This window comes from Terrapene carolina, unplaced genomic scaffold (genome assembly GCF_002925995.2).
Source record: "Terrapene carolina triunguis isolate 2854851 unplaced genomic scaffold, T_m_triunguis-2.0 Scaffold227, whole genome shotgun sequence".
Taxonomy (NCBI): Eukaryota; Metazoa; Chordata; order Testudines; family Emydidae; genus Terrapene; species Terrapene triunguis.
In genome coordinates, this window is record NW_020664578.1 from 4,477,519 (window position 1) to 4,504,346 (window position 26,828).

The window sequence follows — 26,828 nt, forward strand, 5'->3', positions numbered from 1 at the left end:
ATTACTGTGCATGTATTTCTTGGGCGAGTCCTTATAAGTAAAGACTCCGGAGGACCTGCATAGATTTTAAACGTTCCGTAGCTCTTAAGAGTTTAAGGCCTGTCCAGGTATTCCACCCCAAAACTTTCCCTTGCCTGTTGACCCCAACACTTGTGTGGCAATTATCCCTCTGTATTGGTGCCTTTCACCTCAGAGGTGGCTGCATTTCATGAGAACTGTGAAACTTGTCTTAAGTGGCCCACTCCAATGACCAATGTAAATCTTTGGCTTAACAGAGTGGATCTTCTAATAAATGTGTAAAAGAACTATACTCTAAATTATATTTCTCCTTGGGAATGGATGTTTTCCTTTGCCCCCTTCCATTTGCTTTGGTGTCTTGGCAGGAGGAGGTTGTGGTCTGATTTAGACTCTTTTCCAGCATCAGTTCCAAGCTTCAAGTGCTTTTTCTGTTTTCTTTAATTTAAATCTAGGTGATACAAGTAACAGAATCTCAAAGGATCAGACGCTGGTGAGTTGGAAAAGACTTGTGTTGTAATGTGCTCTTGTATTACAAGTAGCGATCAGGGTGCTGGTGTGCTAGGCTCTGTGCAAACATTAAAAAAGATACTCCTTGCTCTGGAAAGCTGCCAATCTTAAATTTTGTTGAGCTTCATCATGCTTCCTTGAGAAACTTGTAGGACAAACAAATCATGTTGAAGTTGCAACTCCTCAAAAAAAAATAAAATTGTATATTGAAAAGTGTCTTCATTTCTACCTCCTTCTTCCCTCCCTGTAGCTTCGAGAAGCCATGGCTGCAATGAGGAAGTCTGCCCAAGATGTTCAGAAATTTATGGAAGCTGTTAACAAAAAAACAAACGCCCAGGACCTGCAAAAGGGTGTGTTTGTATGTGAGGGAGTGAGAGGGCAGTCCCATTACTGGCTTAGCCATGTGCCCAGGCTTTTTATCTCAACCCAAGACAGGTCACTGCTGTTCTGAGATAGAAAGTGATTGGGAGGATTGCAGTAATCCATCTCTAGAATGTTACAGAAAGACCATTGTCTCTTCTTTGCTACTTGTCTGCTTGAAGGAACTATCAGGTGGTTCGTGCCCCAACTTTAGGTTTTGTCTCTTGACAATCTTTTCCAAACCCTAATAGAAATAGCAACACTCTCGTAACACTGTGTTTTTGTTAAAGGGCTTAGTTTACACCTAGCCCTGCAGGGTTTGCCACCCAAACATTGCTGAGCTGGAGCGTGAGAACCTGAAAGTGAAACTAACTAGCTTAGGCTGAGTGAAATAGCATAAATGATGGAAAGCTAATGAGGTTTCTAGCTTGTCAAGCTCTAAGCTGAAGTGGTTTTTAGTTGCATAGGTAAGAAGTTTGCTTTGAAAAATGATTTCTGACTTATCTTTTGTTCTCTCCTGGACAGATGGGCTGTCCTCTCCACCAATCTCTGTAGGCGTGTCCCAGCAGGTGGGCTCTGCACTTGCTGGGGGTGACCTCAGCAATGACGGTGACCTGGTGGTTGGTATGCGTATCCTAGGCAAGAAGAGGACCAAGACGTGGCACAAAGGAATTTTGATTGCAATCCAGGCAGTAGGTGAGTGAGGCCCACAGTCTTGGCTGTAAACTAGCCAGCGATGTCTCAAGGTGAATGCAACATGCTAAGCGTCATTTTGAATTTAGTGACCAACATGTGCTAGATTTGCAGTTTTCCATGTGCAGAACAAGTACAGCAAGGGGAGTAGCAGTGCAGTTTACTGCCATGTGGCCTTGTCAACTAGATTTGGACTACCATTTTATTTGACTTGCAGTGGCCTGGTATTGTATGTTGCAGTGGCAACTACACTCCCATCTGGCCTGGCTTTGAACTTGCTACCTACAAGTTAAATGCTATCTTAAGGTTTTGTGCTGCTGCATGTCACCATATCTGAGCTCTTCATATCCTTAGGGCCATCCTATCTTTCCTTCAGATGAAGAGTTTCAATACATAGTCCTTTGCTCTCCTCACCAGCTATGCATCAGAGCAGCCTGTTTGGGGTGAAAATGAGTCTAAAGATCGGTGCCAGTCCACTGGTTATTTAATGTTTTCTTGTTGCTAATACCTGATGTTGAGGAGGGTACCTGAACCTTCTGTTTTAGCATAGCTTAGCTCAGGGTTCGTCAGACTCTGGAATCTTCTCTCTCAAGAACTTGTGTCCTTGAGATGGCAGAACTATGCTGTTAGGAACATAGGAATTACTATACCAGACCAGAATAGTCGTCCATCTATTCATGGGACCTGTCTCTGATACTGACCAGCTGCTTCAGAGGAAGGTGTAAGAAACCCTTCAGGAGGCAAATGTGGGATAATCCGTCCCCAGGGAAAGTTTCTTCCTGACTCCCATTGGAGATTGTTTTATATTCTGAAGCAGGAGGGTTTATATTTTCCCCAAACTTCTGTTTAGTTTTTACTACTAGAACTGTTCCTGCAGTTGAGCTAATAGTAGTAATGGAATAACAGTGTGTGTTCCGATATTTGCAAAAGCGCTTGGAGGTAACATGGGCTCTTTATTTAAAACAGAGGAGTTTCGTCGAGATTTCCTGCAGTCTAGTCCCAGTTTTATCACGGAGCGGATGGTGGGGCAAATCGTATCTCCTCACAGTTGTGTCGGTTTTCCCCCTGTGTAAAAGGGCATAATGCTTGTGTGTCACACTGGGGTGCCAAGGTTGAATGTCTAGGTGCTTTCACATCATTGGATGAAAAGATGCTGGATAAGTGCAAAATATTCTAACTAGGGATGATAAATGATGTGGTCTTGCTAGTAATCTTCTGAATTAAACTCCTCTTAAGTGTTTCTATCTTGGATCATAGACTTGAGTGGATGTTTTTGCCGAAAGATATGCTCTAGTTCAAAGAGTAATTAAAACAGGGAAGTCCTATGATTGTGTTTTATGCAGGAAGTCAGCCTGGATGATTGCAGTGGTCGCTTCTGGCTTTATAATCTAATCTGAGGTTCTTTTTGGTAGTGGGATCTCAGTGTGAAGTGACGTGGTTCTCATTGACCGTAGCCCTCTTTAAAATGCCTTTCAGGTGCTGGTAAGAAGTTCAAAGTGAAATTCGACAACAAAGGGAAGAGTTTGCTTTCTGGCAATCACATTGCGTATGACTATCATCCCTCTGCTGAGAAACTCTACGTTGGAAGCCGGGTCGTGGCCAAATACAAGGATGGGAATCAAGTCTGGCTCTATGCTGGTATTGTGGCCGAAACACCGAACATGAAGAATAAACTGAGGTATTAAACAACCTCCTCCTCCTCCATAGTGGTGGTCCCAGTCTCAGGGACAGGTATATGTAGAATAGTAAAACTATAGTGAAGTTGAGGCTGGGTCTCAGATTCTAAACCTTGTTGTGAATTTGGGCGAACCAGCTTTTTAGTGAAGTGGTTTGGATCTTTGATGCTTAATAGCCCGAGAAGCGTTCCCATTCCAGTAATCATACAGTCAGAATTCCTATTCTGTGTGCAACTTTCTTCTGAGATAGTCAAATCGCACCTGCTAATGCCATGACCCTCCTGCTACAAGGTCAAGGAGTTAGGGTATGCCTACACTGCAACAACAACAACAAAGTGTGTTCTTAACTCAGGTTAGCTAACCCAGGTTAACTAGCAGTGAAGGCATGGCAATTCAGCTTTTAACTCGGGTTAGTTGCCAGAGTCCAACTCCATGCTCCCTATAAGCCTTAATTTGATCTGTTAAGACGAGTTGCCGTGTCTTCAATGTTGGTTTTTAACCCAGGTTAGCTAACCCAAGTTAAGAACACGCCTTTTTCCAGTGTAGACATACCCTTGGTCTCCACACAGCCCAAAGCAACTGTTGCCCTAAAACACTATGATGAGAAATATAGGCCATGGAAGTATTAATGACCAGCAGCATTACCAGTATCACTTCCCTTGAGAAGCCCTTAAGGAAAAGAGATTGTAGGCCTAAAACAGGGTACACAAATCTACATCTAACTAGGCAGGGTTCTTTCTTCCAAATATGGTTTAGGCTGAATCTTCCTTAGAGAAGATTAATAATCAAACATGACTCGGTCATAAATTCCTGATGGTGCAAAGCTGCGTGCAACAAATAGTTAACTATCTAAAATTAACTGCGTTCAGAGGCTATATTGCAAATACAACTTATTTGATAGGTGATCAGTGATCTCTTTGTAATATAACTTCAACTAGATGCTGTTGTCCTAAAACTGTTGTGTAGTGTTACTGCATGCCATTAAACAGCTACCACGTTCCACTCTATAAATCCATAGCCCCTGTAATCTCAATGCCCCCTGTCCCCAGAAAAAGTGATTCCAGGGTTTGGTTCCTATTTGGTTTTGTTCTCGTCCCCTCCCCCCAAACACAAACTATTTCTAACTGCCCCTCTGCGTACCTGAACTGCCTAGAAAATAAACTCCTCCCTCCTGGATGCATGCTCTGGTTAGGGATGGGATGCCACTCGGAGGCCATCGATCTGTTGTGGAGCACACTCTCTGATGTCAGTGTTTCAAGGGCGCAGAGGTGCTGCTAAGGAGTGCTTTTTGCCTCTGGGGAGTAAGCCCTGTCTGTGGGAACGGCTCCGACTGCGGCGGCTTCTGCTCTTGGCCCTTGTGGTTTGGGGCAGAGAGCTTTGTCCTGCCGAATGGGAGGGTGGATCCTCTCTCTGCCATGCTCATATCCAAGGCTGGGAAGAAGTCCTGGCTGGGATCCCTGCCCTGCTGTTGCTCCTCACTGCTGGGGAATCTTTGGGGCCTCTCTGAAGGAAGCGCTGCTTCTCCTTTCCTCAGCCCCTGAGGCTAAATGGGAAGGATTCCCTTGTGCTGTGATGGTGTGATATCTCCACTGCTGTTCCGATCCATGGTGAGGAAGTGGAAGTATCAGCTAACTTTGATTGTAAGCTCTCTCGGGCAGATGTTTGTTCTGTATCTGTACAGTGCCTAGCACAAAGGGCCATGACTTGGGCTCCGAGGCACTACAGTAATACAAACAGGCTGTGGGTGAGGTGTCTTCAGCTGCGTTCATGAGCACTACTCTCATCACATAAGGCAGCTTCATAGCCGTATTAAATACATGGCCCCTTTGTCACACTTAATTCCAGGTTCCTGATCTTCTTCGACGATGGCTATGCTTCTTACGTCACTCAGTCGGAGCTATACCCGATCTGCAGGCCACGTGAGTTCTCGGTTTGCACGCTCCTATGCTTTGCTAGGGCTCTAGCTGGGTTCTGACCTAGCGTTGGAATTAAACGCCTTGCCTGGAAAGATTTGCTGTGCACAAGAAGCTGCAGAACGTAACAATCAAATTATTACTAGGGCTGTCAAGCGATTAAAAAAATTAATCTTGATTAATCGCACTGTTAAACAATAATAGAATACCATTTATTTAAATATTTTTGGATGTTTTCTACCTTTTCAAATATACTGATTTCAATTACAACACAGAATACAACGTGTACAGTGCTCACTTGATATTTATTTTTGATTACAAGTATTTGCACTACAGTAATCATTCTATTATGATCCCTCATTGTCTTTTAGACTGTCTTAGTTGTCTTGTCTGTTTAATGTAAAATCCATCTGGAATATCACCGGAGAGGCTGCAGAGGAAGGTCTTTGTAAAAGCCTTCTCCCCGCCTTTTTTCTTTCCTAATAGTAAAGAAGACCTGGGAAGACATAGAAGACGTTTCCTGTCGTGATTTCATAGAGGAGTACATCAGTGCCTACCCAAACCGTCCCATGGTATTGCTGAAGAGCGGGCAGCTGATTAAAACAGAATGGGAAGGGACCTGGTGGAAATCCAGAGTGGAGGAAGTGGATGGCAGTCTGGTCAAAATCCTCTTCCTGGTATGAAAGCATTCCCTACCCTTGGAACGGGGGAAGCTTGGGTTTATTTTGTTGAGATGTTTCCAATCTGGGGCTGAGGACTTCCCTTCTCCAGTAGGTCAGGCCACACAAAATGCGCTTCTCTGCCATGGAAAGTAAATGAGAAGTGTATTGGTTACTGACCACAGTTAGAAATGGGATGCAGGATTAAATGGGCCTCAGCTCTGATCCAGGCTGGCAGTTCCTCCGTTCTGCATGGAACATGGTCCGATAGCTGTAGGTGGGCTTGGAGATGCCACCTGAGAGACTTTTGTTTAAAATGAGAGCGGGTCAAATTTTCCAAAGCACCCAAGTCGTGTTCAAAAATGGCTTCGGCTCCTAGGTCACGTAGATGCTCCTAAAAATGTCTCATTTTCAGGCTCCGTATAGGATAGATGTGTGTTTTCAAATTGAAATAGATAACACCAGTTTTGTTTCTTATTTAACGGTCTATGGGAAGCTTTTCGTTCTGGCTTCTTTCTGACTGTAAACTCCTCCCAGCGGCCTCCTGAATCCAAACATAAGAGGACGGTGCTAGTGTGAGAAAACTGGTGTGAAACTGACCAGACGCTTAAGTGATAGTCTTGCTGTCCTAGTACACTACTGTTCCCCACCCCTCCTTCTGCTTAATTCCCTTCCCTGATTTCCTGTCTCTTTCCATGCTTATCTAGGTCTCGTGTGGCCTTCATAGTATGTGAAATCCTGATGATAAACACTAACCAATTTATCCTTCAACCACCTTTTAAGGCAACAAAGTATTATTCTTGGAACTGAGACTCAGGGAGATCACTTGCTCAGCATCCCCCAAGAAGTTGGTGGCAGAGCTGGAAATAGAGTCTAGGTCTTCCTGAGTACCAATCCAGTGCCTTAGCTGCAAGGCCATCATTTAAATGAAAGCGCCTACTTCCGAATGCAATCCTTACTCCCTCTCCTTACTGTATCTTTTGCCAGCTTTGCCATCTTCTACCTTTCCTTTGCATGAGTCTCCCTCCCTTTCTAGCTGTAAAAAGCTCACCCTCTCTCTTCTGTATTGTACATGCAGTGCATCTAGAGTGCATGCTCTTCTGCACGCTTTTGACACACTTGTCCTGTTGTGTGATTCAGAGCACATTTAGTGCACTATGATTTTTAAACTCTGAGTTTTAATACACTGTGGAAATAGTGTAACATGAATGCACTTTTGTATATATACTTCAAATCTTGACGTCCCCTTAAACACATACACTTCTTGTCTTGAATCTCAGACAGATGCTGTGAGTGTTACAATATTCTCTCTTTGCCACAGGATGACAAACGCTGTGAATGGATTTACCGTGGTTCCACGCGCCTGGAGCCTATGTTCAGCATGAAAACCTCCACGGCCTCCACTCTGGAAAAGAAACAAGGAGGGCAGATGAGGACTCGTCCCAATGTTGGTATGTCACTCCCCCAAGTGTCTGTCTCAGGGCATGAACCTAAACTGCTTTCTCAGGCAGGACTCCTATGGAAGCTTTGACCAAATCAGGGCTACAAGATTGGCCCATCATTCACTAGTTTTAAGACTTGGCAAGGAAATTAGTTGCGTTCAGAGTCCAGTCTGTTGGAGATAATTGGCAACACCGGTGTCTTGCAGCACTAGAAAATGGGATTCTTGCTGTCTTAACTTTGCTAATGTGGACTTAACCCTTCTTGAGTCTACACATCTCCCACTAGCTGCAACGTTGCTATTTGCTAGATGTTCAGTGCTGTGGTTGTCGGTCTGAAGTCTTTCCAAAGAATAGATTTGATTGTTTAACAATCTGTTGTTCACAGTTCAATTGCATATTTTTCTGTGAGCGGTAACTGGAATCTACCAATATCATGTAGTTAATTAATGCACCAATCTTTGAATCATAGAATATCAGGGTTGGAAGGGACCTCAGGAGGTCATCTAGTCCAACCCCTTGCTCAAAGCAGGACCAATCCCCAGACAGATTTTTGCCCCAGATCCCTAAATGGTCCCCTCAAGGATTGAACTCACAATCCTGGGTTTAGCAGGCCAATGCTCAAACCACTGAGCTATCTTTTGGCTGAAGTAGAGATTCTCTCTTCCACCAGGTGCTGTGAGGAGCAAAGGGCCCGTAGTACAATACACGCAAGAATTAACAGGAACCAGCACCCAGTTTAAACCTATAGAACAAATCCAAGCAATGTCTCTAGCTGCACCGTCTGTTTCCCCACAGCCTGCTGAGATGGAGTAAGTATCTTATTAATTCTCTGCTTTCTCTCTCTGCTGCACCCAATAGCTCCAGTGCTTAGTTGTTCCTGGCTCCATCCCTTCCCATGGGAAGGAGTCTTCTGGTGTGGGTTTCTTCCATCACTTGGCTTATTTCTTGGTTGCACAATTGTTTTAATTCCAATGTGGGGAGACTGTAGATAAAGGCTGATGGATGAGTATCTTGGGGCGGGGAGGCTGACAGCACAGTACCCATTGAGCAAAGCTTCTTGTCCTTGTTCAATCCTAATGCTTCACACTTGATGTATTTCCAAGTTACAAAGTTTGTTGCTTCTCTGAATTACTCCCTCATGTCACGATCCAGGCATTGGCCCCCTGCTGCTTTGCATTCCTCAACTTGGATTGACCGGCTCATGGACCTCACTGACTTACAAGGCACTGAGAATTCAGAATCCTTGGTTGGTCTTGATGGTCACGGACCAGACCTGATCAAGCCAATCTCCAACCAAATCCAACGTGCACCTTTTGCCGCAAGAGGCACGTGTTGGCCACCGTCAGAGGCACATCCTAGTGCCGGAGGAGGACTTGACGAAGGAGAGAAGCAGCAGTGCAATGGAGATTGTGGGTTGGAGAATGCAGGATTTCCTGAGCACGTGTGTTGGGACTTCAAGATAAACTTCCTAGGAGAAAAAGATGCTGTCCCTGTTCACTTTTGTCACCACTGTGGATTTCCCATCAGAATTTATGGACGCATGATACCCTGCCTACATGTCTTCTGCTGTGACTGTGCCGCTTTGCACGGGGAAAAGGGAGATAAGAAGTGCCCAAGCTGTAGTGAACCAGTGCAGCAAGTTGAGCGTTACACACGAGATTCTTTCCAGACGTAGCAGCATGCAAGTAACACAGTCTCTGCCGCTGCCTGTGGCCCCGAATGCCAGTGTAATACAAATCCTTCTGCCCTGAACATAGTGGCCAACTAGCGAATCCACACCACTCTAACCCTAACGCTTTCCCAAGGCTTGTGAATCCAAGCTGTAGTTTCATTCTTCCTCTTTTCATAGCCAAGGTGAGAGTCCTACTCCCAAGTGGTTGAAGAACGCAGAGTTTGGCTTCTCATTCTCCGCTCCCAGGGCCACATCCTCAGAACAAGACCGGGACTTCTTTGCTGCCATTAAAGTAATTCGAACTGAGGAGGCTACAGGATGATAAACAGCAGCGCCACCCATAGACTGATAGTCTATTACGCTAAACTGCAGGATAAAGACTTCCTCTAGCTGTCCGAGCTCACTCTTCTGTTATGGAACAGTCATTGCAGTGGCTGCAAGACACTCTGGGATCTTAAATCTTTTTTTATTTATTTATTTATTTTTAAAGATCCTGTCTTCGACGCACATAGTTGCAGATAAGTGGCTCGGACTACAGCTGTTGTTCTAAGCCCCTTTGCCTTTAGTGTGGCAAACTGCTGCAAAGAGGATAGTTTCTAGTATGAACTAAAAACTGACTCCGGACTTGGAGTATTGCTGCTGTTCAAAGGGACATGGCTGGGTTAAAAATCCTACTCGGAAAGACTTTTAAGATTATGATTATTAAACCTGAAAAAACGGCATCTTTGCCTTGGTGTCTTGTGTACTCCTAGTTCACTGACGTTGCCTGGTCTTGTTTTGATTTCTAGTCCTTCACTTTCAGGTTCTTGTGCAATGCCACAGTGTTGGGATTGCAAGTGCTGCAGGGTACCAGTCTCTTCTTCAAGCCATTTCCCCCTGGATTTATGTGTTCACAGACATTTCTCTTGGTCCTGGATTTTAGAACTTGTTTTATATAAATGTAGCCCCTCTGCCCCCCCCCATGGTTGACATACAATGGTTGGTTTCACATATGGTGCATTCCGTCAGTCGGTGTGTAATTTGGATTGGAAACTACCATCATCTCTGCAAAGAATGCGACTTAATTGCGCTCTTCTGAGCGCCCGGCATCTTCCGGTACAGATGTTCTACTTCACTCAGCAGTTGGGCTTCCCTTTTGTAATTGATTCACACAGCTCAGTCTAGAGAGGAGACCTATATTCCCCTCGCTCTTGCTGCTAGCTGAGATGGTAAGGAGAGCATTACAACTGGGACACTTCTTAATTTCTCATTGATGCTGAAAAGTGCCACCAGTACAGATCCCGAAGGCTCTGCTTTGTTTCTGCCAGCCTAGGGATCTTTGGCTGTCCCGGTTTCTCCGAAACGCCTGAAATTAGTGGAATAGTCTCAAGCGCCCACCCCACTTCCCAGAAATCCCCTGTGTGCCAACAACATTTCTAAAATGTAGTCTTTATATTCAACCTGGGATCCCTGTATCCCTGTACGTATTCTATTGGGTTGAACGGATTATACCATCACACAGAACATCTTTGCTTGAGTTTGTTTCTGGCAGGCAGCAGTGGGCTGAGCTCTGCCATGGGGTGAGCAAGATCACGAATTTTCATAGAGTTGTAGGTGCCAAGTTCGGTGTGTTAACCCCTGCCGCTCCTGTGAGCATCTGGCCTTGAAATCGTGCATCGTTCTTCTTCCTTTGTGTAGAAGCCCCGAAAGTCAGCTGGCTCAGTCCAGAAAGCAAGTGGCCAAGAAAAGCACGTCCTTCCGTCCTGGCTCTGTGGGGTCTGGACACTCTTCACCTGCTTCTCCTGTGCTCAGTGAAACGCCTCCCATGGGAAAAGCTGCAGTGAACCAGCAGTATCGGTAAGCAAGCTCTCCTCTGGTTTGCCTTTAACATGCATGCTGCAGAATCCCTGGGCTCGTGCATATTTTACACGAGACTGCTGTTTGTACAGCGCCTAGTACAGGGGTGGCCAACCTGAGCCTGAGAAGGAACCAGAATTTACCAATGTACGTTGCCAAAGAGCCACAGTAATACGTCAGCAGCTCCCTCCCAGCTCCTGCCCACCGATCAGCACCTCCCGCTCCCTCCCCGCATCTCCGGATCACCTGTTTCGTGGGCGCAGGCGGCTCTGGGGGGAACGGGGGAGGGCACTGCAGGCTCAGGGGAGGGGGCGGGAAGGGGTGGAGTGGGGGCAGGGCCTGTGGCAGAGCCAGGGGTTGAGCAGTGAGCACCCCCCGGCACATTGGAAAGTTGGTGCCTGTAGCTCCAGCCCCGGAGTCAGTTCCTATACAAGGAGCCGCATACACCGGACCCCTGCTAGAACTGGGAATCGGGATCCATGCACAGTACCGCGTTAACGCGGGGACCGCGTTACCATGACTACCAATGTAAATATTTACATTTGGGAGCCATGTCCGTGACCGCGTTCTAAAAGAATCCGCGCTATATAGGCGCATGTTCTAGCGAAGTTCTACTGGATTAACTTCTGAAGAGCCACATGTGGCTCTGTTGGCCACCCCTAGCCTAGTACGTTAGGCTCCTAGTCCATGACCAAGGCTCGTGAGTGCTGTGGTAATCCTAATAATGAAAAGACCTGATCTCTCTTTACGATGGTGCAGGTGTACTAGGCAGCTCCCAGTATAGAGTTGAAAATCTTGTCCATCCTCAGCCACCGTAGGGTCATCCCCCTATTCCCTGTGGCTTTTTGCTCAGTGTAGTCAGTGGTGCTTCCCTTGTGAGCCTATCTTACAGTGTCTCTGAGGAGGGCTTCATGTGCCAAATCAAGCTGGTGGTGTTGCTTTTCTGCAGGGGGCGGATCCTTAGTGTATCTTATTTGCTGTCTCTCTCTCTCCCCAGTGGAAGCTATTCCAGTGGCCAGCCAGGCAGCAGCGCAGTGCAGCCATTCCACGGCATGATGGACCGGGTGCCCAATGAGCCCTCCTACCGGGCCCCGATGGAGAAGCTCTTTTACCTGCCCCACGTCTGCAGCTACACCTGCCTGTCGCGGGTCCGCCCCATCCGGAGCGACCAGTACCGCAGCAAGAACCCCCTCCTCATCCCGCTTCTCTACGACTTCCGGCGCATGACTGCCCGCCGCCGCGTCAACCGCAAGATGGGCTTCCACGTCATCTACAAGACGCCGTGCGGGCTGTGCCTGCGCACCATGCAGGAGATCGAGCGCTACATCTTCGAGACGGACTGCGACTTCCTCTTCCTGGAGATGTTCTGCCTAGACCCCTACGTGCTGGTGGACCGCAAGTTCCAGCCCTACAAGCCCTTCTACTACATTGCAGACATCACCAAAGGCAAGGAGGACGTGCCGCTGTCCTGCGTCAACGAGATAGACACCACCCCTCCTCCGCAGGTGGCTTATAGCAAGGAGCGCATCCCGGGGAAAGGGGTCTACATCAACACCGGCTGGGAGTTCCTCGTGGGCTGCGACTGTAAAGATGGCTGCAGAGACAAGTAGGTGACTCTGTACCCAAGTCCTCAAGTCTCTGGGCCACACACTGAGGAAAGGCTCTGCAAATAGGCCTTGCTGCATGGCCTGAATGTTACCAGCTCCTGGCTTGGTTGCACAGTATGTGGGTGGTGGTAAGGAAGCAAATCTCAGAGGCCAGGGCTCCCTATGGAGAACACAGTTCCCAATTCTAGGGTACTTGGCTGGAGCCTCCCAACTGACTGCAGTAGCACTGCTGTCGGAAGGTTGAGACTTAAGTTACTGTTTCTCAGCCGATTCCCAAGTATTCTAAAATCCACCTCTTTATTCCGATTGTCTCAAAAATTGTTTCCCCTTGTGCGGGTGCAGGTTAGGGTTGGAGGCCGCTTGAGTGCGGGGTTCCCACGATCCAGCCCACAATAGCATTTTGTTTGTTCTAATTTCTTTTGCACGTATCAAGGTCTCAGATTATGGCTCTGATCTCACTGCCTCAGGATTGCTCTTGACTAGCGTCCTGCATCCACTGCTGCTTTGGGGAAGCAGTGTTAGATGTTTGGGGTAAAAGTTGGCTCTGCCGTGTGGCTCAAGTCGTCTGTGCACGGGCAGCAGGACAGGGGCTCTGTTGCAAGACAATCTTTGACGGTAACCTGCCATCAGAGTAAGTGGGGGGGCTCACAGTGATGTGCTGTGGCACCGTTTACCGAGAGTCCTGCCCTTGGCAGAGAGTCCCAAATGTTCAGACCCCCTCACGTGTATGTGACTTCTCTCGCAAAACTGGTGTAAAATAAATCTTTGGGGGGGGGGGATTTGTGATTTCAGATCTAAATGTGCCTGCCACCAGCTGACAGTCCAAGCGACAGGCTGCACCCCCGGTGGGCAGATCAACCCCAATTCTGGCTACCAGCACAAGAGGCTGGAGGAATGCCTCCCCACAGGGTGAGTAGAGTGGCACTGTGCTTTCGTTACGCTGGATTTCTGGGGCCAGTGTGGTCAATCTGACAACACATGGGAGAGCTAGGTGTACACATCGGAACTCCGGGCATTTGGCAAGACACGTCTGACTCTCATCACTGTAGTCATCAAGCACCTCACAATTTTAATCTAGTTATTCTCAACCAAAAAAACCAACCCCACAAATAGGGCACGGCATCATTCCTGTTTTACAGAGGGGGAAACTGAGGCCCGGGCTTACGTGATTTGCACCTCGTCTCACAGGAAATCTGTGATGAAACAGGGAATTGAAGCTGGCTCTCCTGAGTCCCAGACTAGTGTCATAACCAGGGCACCATCCTGCCCGCAAGCAACTTCCCCATAGTGCAATTCTTCCTTTCATGTGTTGTTGCAAAACGAACTTTGCCGTAAAGCACTTTGAGCACCTCGGATTAGACTGTTCAAGTCCAAGGTATTGCTAAAGCTCCATGGAAAATTGGTCCTAGCCACGGCACCAGGGAGGGGTTCAGCGTCTGTGGCAGTCAGATGCAGCCGGATGGATATTCTGTGACCTGTTCAGATTCACTGCAGAATGTGGTGAATGCAATCAGTGGGCGCCGTCTGTCACATGGCTTAATGCTCTAACGGAAGGCACTCCGGTACCGTGGTGATGGGCACAGTAGAAGAGTTGCTAAATTGTAGTGGACCAACAAGTCAACTGCAGTTATTTTTATAGTAATGCTGTCCCTGAATTCTCCATGTACTGCTGATTTATTTATTTATTGGTATTAGTAACACAAATGCATTGGAGAAAGCAGGGGGCTTCTGCACCACAGTAATTTATGCATTATTTCATTCTACAGCGGTTCAGCCTTATTACGTGGGGTGTCTCAAATCCCCCAGTACGTCACTAGAAATCACTCACATCTTATGGCAAGCGATTTACTTTCAGATGCAGGGTTATGTCTGGACTTCTGTCCACCTCTACCTCTAATAGGGATAGGTCCAGTGCTCTTCAGCTGTGAATGGGGGAGGGATAGCTCAATGATTTAAGCATTGGCCGGCTAAACCCAGGGTTGTGAGTTCAATCCTTGAGGGGGCCATTTAGGGATCTGGGGCAAAAGTCTGTCTGAGGATTGGTCCTGCTTTGAGCAGGGGGTTGGACTAGATGACCTCCTGAGGTCCCTTCCAACCCTGATATTCTAAAACTGTCCTCAGCGGGTTTTAAATTGGTTTCTGTAACAAGCGTTACCAATGCTATGTGCCCTCTAGAGCTGAAAGTTGGGATTTCCCCACTTGTCATAATATGACATCTACAAAACCCAGGCAGTGCTAAAGTAACATGGCAAGATTCAAATGGAGTGTCCTGGCCTCAACTCTGTTTGGTGGTGTTTTAGGAGCTCAGTCTGGGCTTTGAAACTTGCAGCGATAACCATCTGCTTTCCCTTTCCCAGAGTCTATGAATGTAACAAGAGATGCAAATGCAACACGAACATGTGCACCAATCGCTTGGTACAACACGGACTCCAAGTCAGACTCCAGCTATTCAAGACTCAGAACAAAGGCTGGGGAATCCGCTGCCTTGACGATATTGCCAAGGGCTCTTTCGTCTGCATCTATGCAGGTACAGCTGCCATGGCGCAGTGGTACTGAATATCCACCTGGAAGTCCTTTGGTTAAAATGAGGCACGACTAACACAGCTCTCTCTCTTATGAAATGTCTGCTCCTACTAGACTGCGCTGCTATCGCCAGCAGTCCCAGAAATCAAATACTAACCTACCCTTTCTTAAACCAAACAAATCTTTATGTAAAATGACACCAGCATTAGGTTTTCTTTTTACAAAATGTCAGACTCGAACAGAATTGTCACAAACCTCCTCGCGTGCATGTTCAACTCATTTAAGGACGCACAGCAATTTAAGCCCTGCTTTTCCCCGTAAACAAGGAAATACAGAAACCATGGTGACTGCGATGCCAGTATTGAGAAGGGAAGCATTTGCTAAGAGTGAAGGCTTCCCTTGCGGCATTCATTCAGCAGCATGGGGCATACGTAGCTTCCTGTTCGTTTAATCAGTCTAGCACTGGGTTGCCAATAATTGAGTGTTGATGTTGCCTCCTTGCTAGTTTCTTATACGAACTTGTGTTCTTGGCCTACATGAGTCCAGATATCGTAGCCAGTATAGAGACTGGACACTCTGGCTAATCAGTCCTCTCCTCCAAGAGTCCCTGGCTGGGTAGGGCTGTCATGCAGTCATTAAAGTGCAGTAGGTTTAACAAAACAAAGAAAGTGCCTAAAACAGGGTTCTCCTTGCTGGCTTTACAGCTTGTTTCAGTGACCTGCCGGAGAAGCTCCGCAGTAGGGCTGACTGGAAATTGTGCCTCAGAGACCTCACTCGCTATGGGCTGGGCTGGGCTTCCTGGCTGTACTCTCTTTCCCATGACACACCATGGGCTCTCCTCTTGCTTGTGCTTGCATTGTGGGAGATGTAGTCCCTCTGGGGTCCCGGCATGTAGAGGAGAATGGGGACATGAAGGTCCTGAACTCCAGCTCCAATGAGGCCCCATGGCGGCATTTCAGATGAAAAGTTTTCTTTCCGTTTTCTGGTATTTGGCTTTTTAACAAAGTTGAATTTTTCCATGGAAGCCAGACACTTTTTTTTCCCCCACTTAAATTGTTGAGTCAAAACCCAATTATCCAATGAAAAATAGCTTCAGTGGAAAACTCTCCATCTCCCTGCTCCCTGATTTGGGGGTCAACCAGGGTCCGTTCAGGCACACCAAGCTGTGTTAACCCCCCTTGATTGGCCACAGGCGTAGCATGCTTTGTTTTCAGAGCACAGCTTGGGTGTAGGCCCAGGCCTTGGGAGTAGGCCCAGGCCTTGGGTGTAGGCCCAGGCCTATTTCCTTTTGAAGGGGTAACACACCCACTAAAGTTCAGGCCGCGCTCGTTTTCCAGGGAAAATCCTGACCGACGACTTTGCCGACAAAGAAGGGCTGGAGATGGGGGACGAGTACTTCGCCAACCTGGATCACATTGAGAGCGTGGAGAACTTCAAGGAGGGCTACGAAAGCGACGCCAAGTGCTCCTCCGACAGCAGCGGCGTGGACCTGAAGGACGAAGAGGAAGAGAACACCGGCACCGAGGAGCAGGAGGAGTCCAACGAGGACAGCTCCGACGACAACTTCTGCAAGGACGAGGATTTCAGCACCAGCTCGGTGTGGCGCAGCTATGCCACCCGCCGGCAGACCCGGGGCCAGAAGGAGAACGGCCTGTCTGAGACAGCCTCCAAGGACTCCGGCCTCACCAGGCAGATCAGCCACGACGAGGTCGCCGTGGCCGCCGCCTGCAAACTGCCCGTGTCCGAGGAGACCTCCAAAAACAAAGTGGCCTCCTGGCTGAGCTCCAACAGCATGTCGGACAGCTTCCAGGACAACGATAGCGCCTCCTCGTTCAAGATGAACGAGGCCAGCGAGGTCAAGGCAGGCAAAGTGGAAGTTCTGGGTGACCGAGAGAAGCCCTCCACTTCTGGGCTTGGGGGCAAGGAGGCTTTTGGCTTGGATGCCGACTCAAAGATGCAGAAGAAGGAGGTAAGCGAGAGGCTGTTGTGATGATTCTCTAAGTACATGGCATTCCCCGTCACTGGGGAGTTGGAGCATCATCACCCCTCTTTATAGATGAGGTGCAGAGAAGGGGAATGCCTGGACCAGCCATGCCACTAGAGCATTCCTGGATCCCAAGGCTGTGTTCAGCTAGGCTACGGTGCCATTTTGTACAGCCCACCTCGCCTTGGTATCTGTGAGGTAGGGAAGCATCCCCATTGCATACATGGGAAAACAGAGGTGTAGAGAAGGCAAGTGCGATGCCCAGGCTCAAACAGGGAGGCTGTGACGGAGCCAGAAATAGAACCCAAGACTTCAGTCCCGGGTCAGTGCCCCCTCTGCTAGATCAGTGGTTCTCAACCAGGGGGTCCGAGGGCCCTGAGCAGGTTTCGGGGGGCCGCCAAGCAGGGCCAGCATTAGACTCGCCAGGGCCTGGGTCAGAAAGACGAAGTCCTGCTGCATAGGGTTGAAGCCCAGGCCCTGAGCCCTGCCACCCGGGACTGAAGTCAAAGCCTGAGCCATGTAGCTTCATGGGGGCCCCTGTGGCCTGGAGCCCCAGGCAATTGCCCTGCTTGCTACCCCCTAACGCTGGCCCTGGCTTTTATATGCAGAAAGCCAGTTATTGCGGCACAGGTGGGGCGTGGAGTTTTTATAGCATGTTGCGGGGCCCTCAGAAAGAAAAAGGTTGAGACCCCCTGTGCTAGACCATCCTTCCTCCAGCAGACACGTTCAGCACGTTCAAGGGATTTGCAGCACTGAGTGGAGAAGTGTCAAAAGCCCCAAGTACTAATTTACATACTACCTAATGACTTGGCTAAGCGGCCACGAACAGGAATGTAGTGTCTAAAGGGTAGAAGCGTTGGGGGATTGGAGTGATCCAAGGGCTATTACTTGAAGGAATGGGATTAAGAAAGGGGAAGATTTAACAGGGAGCTCTGTTGGCGTGTGGAATAGTCTCCTATGGGAAGTTGAAGTGCCATATTGTAAAATACTTAATCCCCGGCGGACAGATTTAAGGCTCAAACCTGGGCTGAGCAGGGTGAGTGGACTTTATGGAAATGAGATTGAAAACTAAGCCCTTGTAGAAGGCTGGAAAGTCCCAGATGAAGGTGTATCCAGTGGAAACCAGTCCCCCGAAGAGTCTCTGTTTATAGCACCTGGGTCTGATGGCTAGTGGGTTACAGTACTTTAAGTCTCTGAGACACTAGATATATGTTCACAGAAAGCGAAATGCAGCCTGCAGAAGAGGGGTTTAACTGTCTCTTACGTTTTTCACTTTGTAGGAATCTGAAGAGCCAAACAAGCTTTCGATGTAAGTGTTGAAATATTTGAATTTGAGTGAAAGGTTGCAGCTCACCAGTGCGCGCTAGCTACCTTTACTGCCACAAGCACTGTCGCAGGTAGATGCCTCCCAGGTAATTAAGCTGGCCTCCGTGTGCAGCCAATGAGGGAGGTCCATGGTAGCTGACTGATCTGCACAGGGAGTGAGAAACCAGCTCTGTGCCAACAGAAGGGGCCGGGAAAGCTGCTGCGTTACTACCGAGGCTGGTGAAGCCCTTGCGTGTTAGGCCCTGGAACTGGACTGGCTAGATTAGCAAATTACACAGTCAGGTGTGACCGTCTCTTACCTTCTCCAGTTCTGTGTTAGAAGCTCTCCTGGGCATCAGGGCGATGCCGAGTATCCCTAGGCAGGCTGGGGAGATGGCTAGGAAGCGGCGTGGGTGACTTGTTTTGTTCTTGCTCCCTCCAGGGCATCCGAGCCCGGCAAGGTGTATGGCTATAATCCAAGCCCCATGAAACTCGAGGGGATCCGGCGGCCACCAAGCAAGACGATCATGCATCAGAGCAAAAGGCACTTGGCTCCTCCCCAGCAAACAGCTGACGTAAGAATCATGCTCTAGGGCCTGAGCTTTGAAGACTGGCCTGTGCCTTGTGCGGTTTGCACTGCAAAATTGCAGGCTGGCGTGAGGTTCTCTTTAAACTCAAGTCCTTTACGTGCTCCAGCCTGATGAAGAGCCACCCCCAGTCCAGTGGATTATGATTGCTAGTCCCTTGGGGTTACGTCTTTCCAGGGTTTGCTTTGAATTGCAGGCCCCTGTATTTGGGTTTTGAAGGTTCTGGGAAAGCAGCTGTAGTGACTTGGTCTAAATGGGGTGAGAGACCCCGCTGTGGGGACTCTTACGTGCGTGGGGTTCAGATGATTGCCAGAATTAGTGTGAAGAAGGAATTGTCCCCAGGGCATGTTGACAGGGATCGTAGGTTTCCTTATGCCTTCCCCTAGGACACTGAGCATCTGTTGGGGTCAGATAGACCTATCCCATGTAATAGATCTCTTGCAGTTCCAGCGAGCATGGATTGGCGTGGGTGGATCTTGGCGCTTTCTGACTTATTTCTTTTTGTAAGAGATTGTTCGCTCCAGGTTGGGCAGACGATCACTTGTGTTCTGTGATCCTTAGCTCTTTGTGTGTGTCGTATATTTCATACAACATTGGGCACTGAATTTGGGGTCTTTTTTCATCAAAACACTTTCTGCATCATTAACCCCTAATTGCAGAACATAAAGGTAGCTATTGTAAAAGTTGATTAAACCAAAGTTCTGACCATTAGTGGTCATTAAAGAACTTCTTTCACTGAGCAAGGCAAGGGGTATTATCTCTGTGTTCTGGTCAAATTCCACCTTGGAGTTACAAACCAGCCTCTCAGATTTCAACCTGAACATTATTCTTTTCCCATTTAATAAACTGTGGACTGTAGTGCTGCTTTGCACTGTTAGCTGCACATTTAGGTGGCTAAAATCCTTCCTGTCCAAATAGTCTTCAAGCCAAAAGGTGCTATAGACATTTTTCTGAAGTCTCTAGGCCCGTTTATCAGGGTTTCTGGGATCTGTTCCTGCCTTTTCCATGTGTGTATTTAAAATGACTTCCCAAGGGTATCGGAAGTTTTAATGAATGAAAGGGCTTTGAGGGTTGCTGAAAGGTTCTGTAGAAAGGCACAATATTTAACCTCAGCTCCTTGGAGGAAGGAGAGTTAATAGAGGCTTTAGCAGCATTCTGGAGAAGGTAAAAAGATGCTTTTGGCCTGCATTGCAACCCCTCTGAGCCGCTGGTACACGTGCGTGTTTACAGGATGTGCTGACGCTGTCAAGTAGCACGGATAGCGAGGGGGAGAATGGCCAGCCGGCAGCAGGACAAGCACAGGGCAACACGAATGATAGTGATGACATCCAGACTATTTCCTCTGGCTCAGAGGAAGAGGACATCGACGACAAGAAGAATTCCTCTTCCGGTCTAGGTAGGTGCAGCAGCGGCATTTTGCTAAGGAGTAACGGGATTGAACAGGGAGCTCTGTACAGAGGGCAGATGCAGAAGAAGAAACTGTGTTCAGAAGCGACAGGAGGTGTTAATAATGTGTCTGTAGTGCCCTGGGCAGAATAACCGTATCTACATATTACACTGGTCCCAGTGCAGCTGACTACAGACTAAATTCTGATCGAGGCCTAAAGTTTCTCAAAGTGACTGGCTTTGGGTGCCCAACTTGAGACACTTTAAAAGGACCTGACTTCAGATGAGTGCTCGGCACTTCCCGAAAATCGGGCCCCTCTTAAGATACCTCACAATGGGCACCCAAAATTACTCCGTCTGGACGTTAGGCCTGAGATTCTGAAGAAAGATCGATTTGTTTTCCTGTGGATTTCTGGGCACGGACTGGCGTTGAGTGGGGAGCCCAGGACTCCTGGGTCCCAGCTTCAGAGGGGATTCAGGATTTTGTCCCAGCTCTAGAAGCTGAATCCTGAATGGTCCATGAGTCTTGGCTGAAACAGGACAATTTGTTAGCAGGCAGTGCTGGTTGAGTTGAACTGATTTCAGCTCCCCAGCTACCACTAAAGTAACGTCACTGTCTTAGACCCCTTTAAGGAAGTGAGAGGAACTCACGCGGTGATTATTTCTCTGTTTTGGCAGGCCCCGTGAAAAGGCAAGTGGCAGTGAAGTCCACACGGGGTTTTGCCCTCAAATCGACTCACGGGATTGCCATAAAGTCGACCAATATGGCATCAGCTGACAAGGGGGAGAACATGCTAGTGCGCAAAAACACCCGCCAGTTTTATGACGGCGAAGAGTCCTGCTATATCATTGATGCCAAACTCGAAGGAAACCTCGGCCGTTACCTCAATGTGAGTTTCCTGTTCTTACGCACTCTCCCAGGCAGTGCTGCAAAGGGTGATGTGCGTGTGTCCTCCAAGAGCATCAACCGTGCTGTCTGGTTCTCAGCTTCTGTTTGAGTTGAGCAAACGTTGCACAGGAGTTTCACTTCTCTTAGGTATCCTTGTGAATCCGAATCTAGCCTCAAGTGCAACTTCCCCCTTTGCCGTACTCCGAACTTCAGCCCTGTCCTGGAGGGTTTACTCTTCCTGGGAGACCAGTGCCTGCCAGTTCTGGTGGCTGTTAAGTCAACCGCTATCCACTAGGAACTGACCTGAGTTCGGTGTCGCTTCAAACATCCGTTACTGAGCTGTCCCAGTGCAGCGTGCTGGACTTGACCTCTCCAGGTCCCGCCCAGCCCTATATTTCTATCATTTAAAGGTGGACGTTAACCTGCAGCTTGTCTGCTTTAGGTTTGTACGGGATTCTGTTGTTTGTCGCTCTGTGCTCGACTCTAGACCAGCTTAGCAAGGAAGTGAAACCTGTCAAAGAAGCTGCTCCACAACCGAGCGTATTTGCTCTTGATATTGGGTGGGGGATGGAAATGCAAGAGTTGAAGATGGATGCTAAGTGCAGCTGTGTGAAATACACGCAGTACAAACACTACAGGCTCTTTACATGTTACAAGACAGAACATTATACAAAAGCCATTCCTTTGAGTAAATGTCCCTTTCTAGTCAATCTTGGGACTTATTCCATGTAGCGTGTGTGGTAAGACAATAGTAACCCAATGGCTTAAAACTGATTCAGTGGCTTAATTAGTGATCTACCTGTTTTTAAAAACACTGCATCCCACAGTCGGCTTGTTCCCTGCCTGCCACAAGTGCCTGGTCACAAATTGGCTTCTCTTGTCCCTTTACAGCACAGCTGCAGCCCCAATCTGTTTGTGCAGAATGTCTTTGTGGACACGCATGATCTCCGTTTCCCTTGGGTTGCCTTCTTCGCTAGCAAGTAAGTGATCTGATGCTGCCCAGGCTGAGAAGTTTTGTTGGCTGTAGGGCTACGGCTGGAGACACTGGTTGCTTTTTAGTTCCTGTTGGTTCAGGAGGTTTAAAACTTCAAGACCTTTTCAGAAATTTTACTACTGGCTTATGCCATGAGGATTCTAATGGGGTCTTGTGACTAGACCTGGGACTGGGGAGTCAGGGCTTCTGGTTTCTCTTCCTAGCTCAGTCCCTCGCTTATTGTGAGCTTGGGCAAGTGACTCGTGGAGAGACTTTCAAAGACACAAGGTGCAGTTTAGGCACCCAACTGCCTTTGAAAGTCTGTGAGAGCAGAGCACCAACTCCCATTTGTGCCCTTTGAAAGTCTCCCCCGGGGCCTGCAGCACCAGCTCTTGCCAAAGTAACTGGGAGCTGCAAGTTCTCAGCTCTTGGGGGGTGGGGGGGAAGGTGCGGCCAGTTAATCGTTGGCGAAATTGCACCTGTCACAGGTTGTGAAGCTTAATCTCTCAAGTACTTCTGTGGCCTCCATTACTGTAGCACATGAGCACCTCAGCTCGTTGAGGAGGTAGAACAGGGCTGTTCTGCCCCTTGTACAGATGAGGACGGAGGCCCAGAATGGAGAACAAGGAATTAAACCCAGGTCTCTTGGGTCGCAGGCTAGGGCTCTAACCGCTAGACCGTCCTGCCTCTGAATCCTATAACGAAATGTACTGGACCAGCCTTCACTTTCTGTGGCTTTCCGGAGTCTTCCCAAAAAGCGCAAATGCAGCACCACTGTGACGTTCTGGCCGTAGCAGGGAAACCTCTCGGTCCATAGCCGCTGGCTACGCCGCCCTCTCCCCATCCACCTCTCGTCACGCAGGCTGCTTCTGTGCAAAGCTGGCGAAATGCTTATCTTCTGTCGAGGCTGCGGGCGCTGCCAAGGCACGGAGCTCGCTGATGAGCAAGCATAAGCTTTGCGCTGTGTCTGCTGGCAGCTACCCTAATCTCCCGGCCGCAAGGCCAGCAACTGCGTGCGCCAGCTAAGTAACACATGTGCCTCCCTTCCTTCTCAGGAGGATACGAGCCGGGACTGAGCTGACCTGGGATTATAACTACGAGGTGGGCAGCGTGGAGGGCAAGGAACTCCTGTGCTGCTGTGGCGCTATCGAATGCCGAGGCAGGCTGCTCTAACCACGCTGGTGCCCGCATCGTGAAGGACATGGGCTGCTGGCCCTGGATTCCCCAGGGCTCCAGTTGTTCTGAGCCAGAAAAAGGTTGATTCTCAACCACAGGCATTGTCCCTCCCCTCCCCGCCCAACCCTTTGTCTGTGAGGGTGACGTACTGTAGTTCATCTCGAGCGGTTTCTAATTACACTGCGTTTATTTGTAAGTGTAGCTGTTACAAAGCTGGTTACAGTAACTTGGAGTTGCCCTGTTCACTTGAAAATATGCCCACAGGTACACAGACCACAACACGATCAGGCTAACACAGGGGTCGCTTGGCTTTGTGTGCAGGGCTGAGATGGACAGCAATGTTCCCAGCATGCTACTGCTTTGCTGTGGATCTCGGTCTTCACTGGGTCATGCACTGATCAGGCATTCAGCTAGCTGTGAGACTTAATAGCGGTCAGCTCAATTCAAGTATGAAACACACTAGGCAGGCATTACAGAAGGGTCCCCTGCTTTGCCATCCTCCAGCCAGCCTCTGTTGCACCCAAGTCTGCCATGTCAAATTCCCCCATCCCCAAAAAACTAGGGCAACTACAGTTTAGAATTGGTGCCCTCTTCTTCTCAAAGGGAAGCATTTCAGAGAGGCCAGGGGTAGATCATCCAATCCAGGAACTGTATTGGGATTTTCCTGTGGTATTGCTGAACATGCTGTTAAAAAAAACAAAACCTGGTGGCTGTTGAAAGCAATAATGGATGCTTTCCTTAAAAAAAAAAAAAAAAACAAAAATAAATACCCCCACCCTGCAGTACAGCGTGAACTTGAAAGTGGCTTGGGGCCTGCTTGTGGGAAAGCATCACTTCCAGGAGTGGATTTAGACAGAGGCAAGCTGGGGGCTCAGGTAGTAGGCGAACAGGAGTGAGCACATGGGATCTTGCCTAGGAATTGGACACTGGGACCAACAATCACTTGTCGGTTAGTGAACAAACCCAGGTCTTTAAGGCACTGCCAGCGCCCATTATGGCTCGTACGGCGGGAGGCTTCTATACAGCTGCTCCCAGATGATACAGAAGTGGAGGGAATAAGATCAAACTTAATTGTAGCAAGGGAGGCTGTACCTACTCACCGCAGGCATGATTAACTCCGGCCCATAACTCCTCTGACTGCAGTAGACCTAGACCAAAGCTGATAAAGACGGTTACTTGCTGTAACTGGAGAACCCTTTGTAGTAGCCATGTTGGTTCTAGAGTATGAGCATGTCAAGGCAGGTGAGGTAATATTTTATGGGACCAACTTCTCTCACCTTGTCTAGCTCGAGGAAGCAAGAAGGGTATGAAACCAGAGGTTCAGGAGACTGGTGCTCAGTCACACAGCTGCAGATGCTTAGATTGTTCTAGGGCTAAGTTATAGCTCCAGCAAATAGCAGACTAACATCTGCAGCGCCAGGACTACAGCATGCTCTTCCCCCTGCCAGGTGAAGGCACACTACCTCTTAGAGCTTTGCATGACAACTGCCCTCCTCAGGGCAGTACATGTCAAATTCCTTCGCCCAGCCTTCCCTGCGGCTAGCGATGCCAGGGCACGTAGCTCACAATGGAAACCAATCTAAAAATATCTGCTCAGAGAACAGTGCATCTAATGGCAGCTGCAGGTTTGCATGAGGAGCTTGATCTCCTGGGGCTGGAAACAAGCCCCAAAGAGGCTGCTGCACCCCCTCCACACAACCTGGCTTTAGCAGGGTGAACAATCACAAAAAAAACAGCTCATTATGTCTGGGGCACTTAATTTATTTACATATGTACCCAAGATACAGAACAGTGAGCGTCTTAGTTTTAATGAGTCGGTCTCCTCCTAAAACGCTCTTCAAGTAGGGTATCTAGCGATGGAAACTGAAGTGGTAAAATCCAAGTCACTTTCAAAGTGACAGTAATTCTAGTGGGGCCTGGGCTGCTAGAGGACATACCTGCTGACACAGGCGGGAGTAAACTTGGACCTGCTCATGGGGTTTCTCAGGGGCCAGTCTAAGCTTTCCAAAACCAAAGGGTTATGGCTGCGGGTGAAGCTAAAAGTTGCTCCTTTCCTTAAAGCAAACACGTGATTTTAGGCCTCTTTTTGCAGGTGGAGGCGCTGTAGCCTGTCCAGGTCCCTGCACATCCAAAGGGGTTGAGTGACTTCCTTGTAAGGGGTCTCTTATTAAACTAAACCGTGCTTACAAAGAGATGCACTTTACCCTCCTAAACCTGTAGCAGGTTCTACTCAGCGCAGCATGTTTAGCTTAACACACTTTGGACCGTGGGCATTGTCACCACGAATCTGCCAGAATCAGCACATGGCATCTGCCAGAGCCTCTAGAGGAGATCCCTAGGCACCAGCTGTCAAACCGCAGCAAGGGGCACGGGCAAGTCCGAGTTCACAGTGAGCGTGACCGAACCAAGCTAGGGGAAGTAAACTCTTCCAGTTGCTCCCTCTTTCCAGCCTGCAGCAAGCCAGCTCAGGGCCAGACTGTCACCACCCTGCACGGCACTGAGCTACAAAGAACAGGCCCTTCTACTGAGCTAGTCAGAAATGAATGGGTCATGGGAACGGAGGGTCCCTGGACCAGCAAAGGGGGTCACTCCTGAGCAGAGAAAAGGAACTCCACCCTTGCTAATGGGGAGAGAGAGTTTGACCATGGCTTTTAAAGTGTTTTACAGTAATTACCTTTCCTAGGACATCTGAAAGCTCCTCTGCTCGCTGACTGTCCATTTGAGGGGCTGCATGGGAATCTTGCAATGCTAATGGAGAAGTGCTATGAATAGCAGAGTTAAATCAGTGGCTCCTTCCTCCCAAGCTGCCTGTAGGAACAGCTGCCCGTAGCCACATTAGTATTTCAACAGTGGAGCCTCAGAGGGGGTGGAGCAGGTGGCTTTTCTAGGAAGTGGGAGGCCAGTTGTGTTTAAAAGTAGGGCAGTAGAAAGCATGTGAAGTTCTGAACCCCCTCTCCAAGCATGCAACACCCACACTCTGGGCTTGGTTCCCCCAAGTGTTCAGGCTCTTCAATAAAGGCCAGACTTTCAAAAGTTCCCCACACCTCCCCGTGGGCCTCATCCAGGTTTCTAGGAGACCTCAAACCCCAGCAGGCTGAGTGAGCGCTTTTGAAAATCTGGCTGCTTATTTTGATGCCTTAAAAACGGGAGCTGATCCCTGCTAGCTTTGGGATGCTTGTAGTGAGCACGTTACCACCACAAGAGGACGCTCCTGTGAAAATCACACCAGCTCAAGTCTGGCAAGAGTAGCACAGCTGATATGAAAGCTGTCCCATGTGTTTCATACTGATCCAAACCCCTCAGATGGGGGGGTGGGAACAGGGTCACACTCCAACAGAAACCACCACGCCTGTTTTTACAGAAGTTTTAGTTTTTATTTAACTTTTAATAAATTTTAACTTTTAAAAAACTCAACATTTTGGTCTGAAGTTAGGTTAATGGTCCTTTTCTCCAATCCCTCTGTCTAGCCTGGAAAGTTTTATTGCCTTCAGCATTTCAGCCCCCACCGAATCTGTTTTTACATGAAAGACTCTCTGCGGTCCAGTTCCTTTTTGTACTTAGTCCTAGCTTTAAAAAAAAAAAAAATAAATAGAAAAAAAAAATCAGTTGCAAATTCATTTGT

The 26,828-nt window shown here is 48.4% G+C and overlaps 1 protein-coding gene across 1 annotated transcript; it reads left to right on the forward strand.

The window, feature by feature from the left end:
- The first annotated feature begins 246 nt into the window (after positions 1 to 246).
- Positions 247 to 24,610, forward strand: SETDB1 (SET domain bifurcated histone lysine methyltransferase 1). The gene is made up of 20 exons (XM_026656244.2): positions 247 to 255; positions 419 to 508; positions 776 to 875; positions 1,411 to 1,581; positions 3,055 to 3,256; positions 5,100 to 5,173; positions 5,654 to 5,844; positions 7,148 to 7,277; positions 7,939 to 8,077; positions 10,618 to 10,776; positions 11,774 to 12,382; positions 13,176 to 13,292; positions 14,741 to 14,910; positions 16,244 to 16,875; positions 18,171 to 18,199; positions 18,638 to 18,770; positions 20,013 to 20,178; positions 20,847 to 21,058; positions 21,949 to 22,037; positions 23,086 to 24,610. Exons 1-20 carry the CDS (start codon positions 247 to 249, stop codon positions 23,201 to 23,203), a joined length of 3,540 nt encoding a protein of 1,179 aa, XP_026512029.1. The 3' UTR covers positions 23,204 to 24,610.
- Positions 24,611 to 26,828: the final 2,218 nt, after the last annotated feature.

What these genes read in the sequence shown, in the direction of transcription:
- SETDB1 (XM_026656244.2), top strand. An exon ending in CGCCCAGGACCTGCAAAAGG is followed by an intron (nt 876 to 1,410) that starts GTGTGTTTGTAT and finishes TCTCCTGGACAG; the next exon opens with ATGGGCTGTCCTCTCCACCA. An exon ending in CTCCCCAGCAAACAGCTGAC is followed by an intron (nt 18,771 to 20,012) that starts GTAAGAATCATG and finishes GCGTGTTTACAG; the next exon opens with GATGTGCTGACGCTGTCAAG.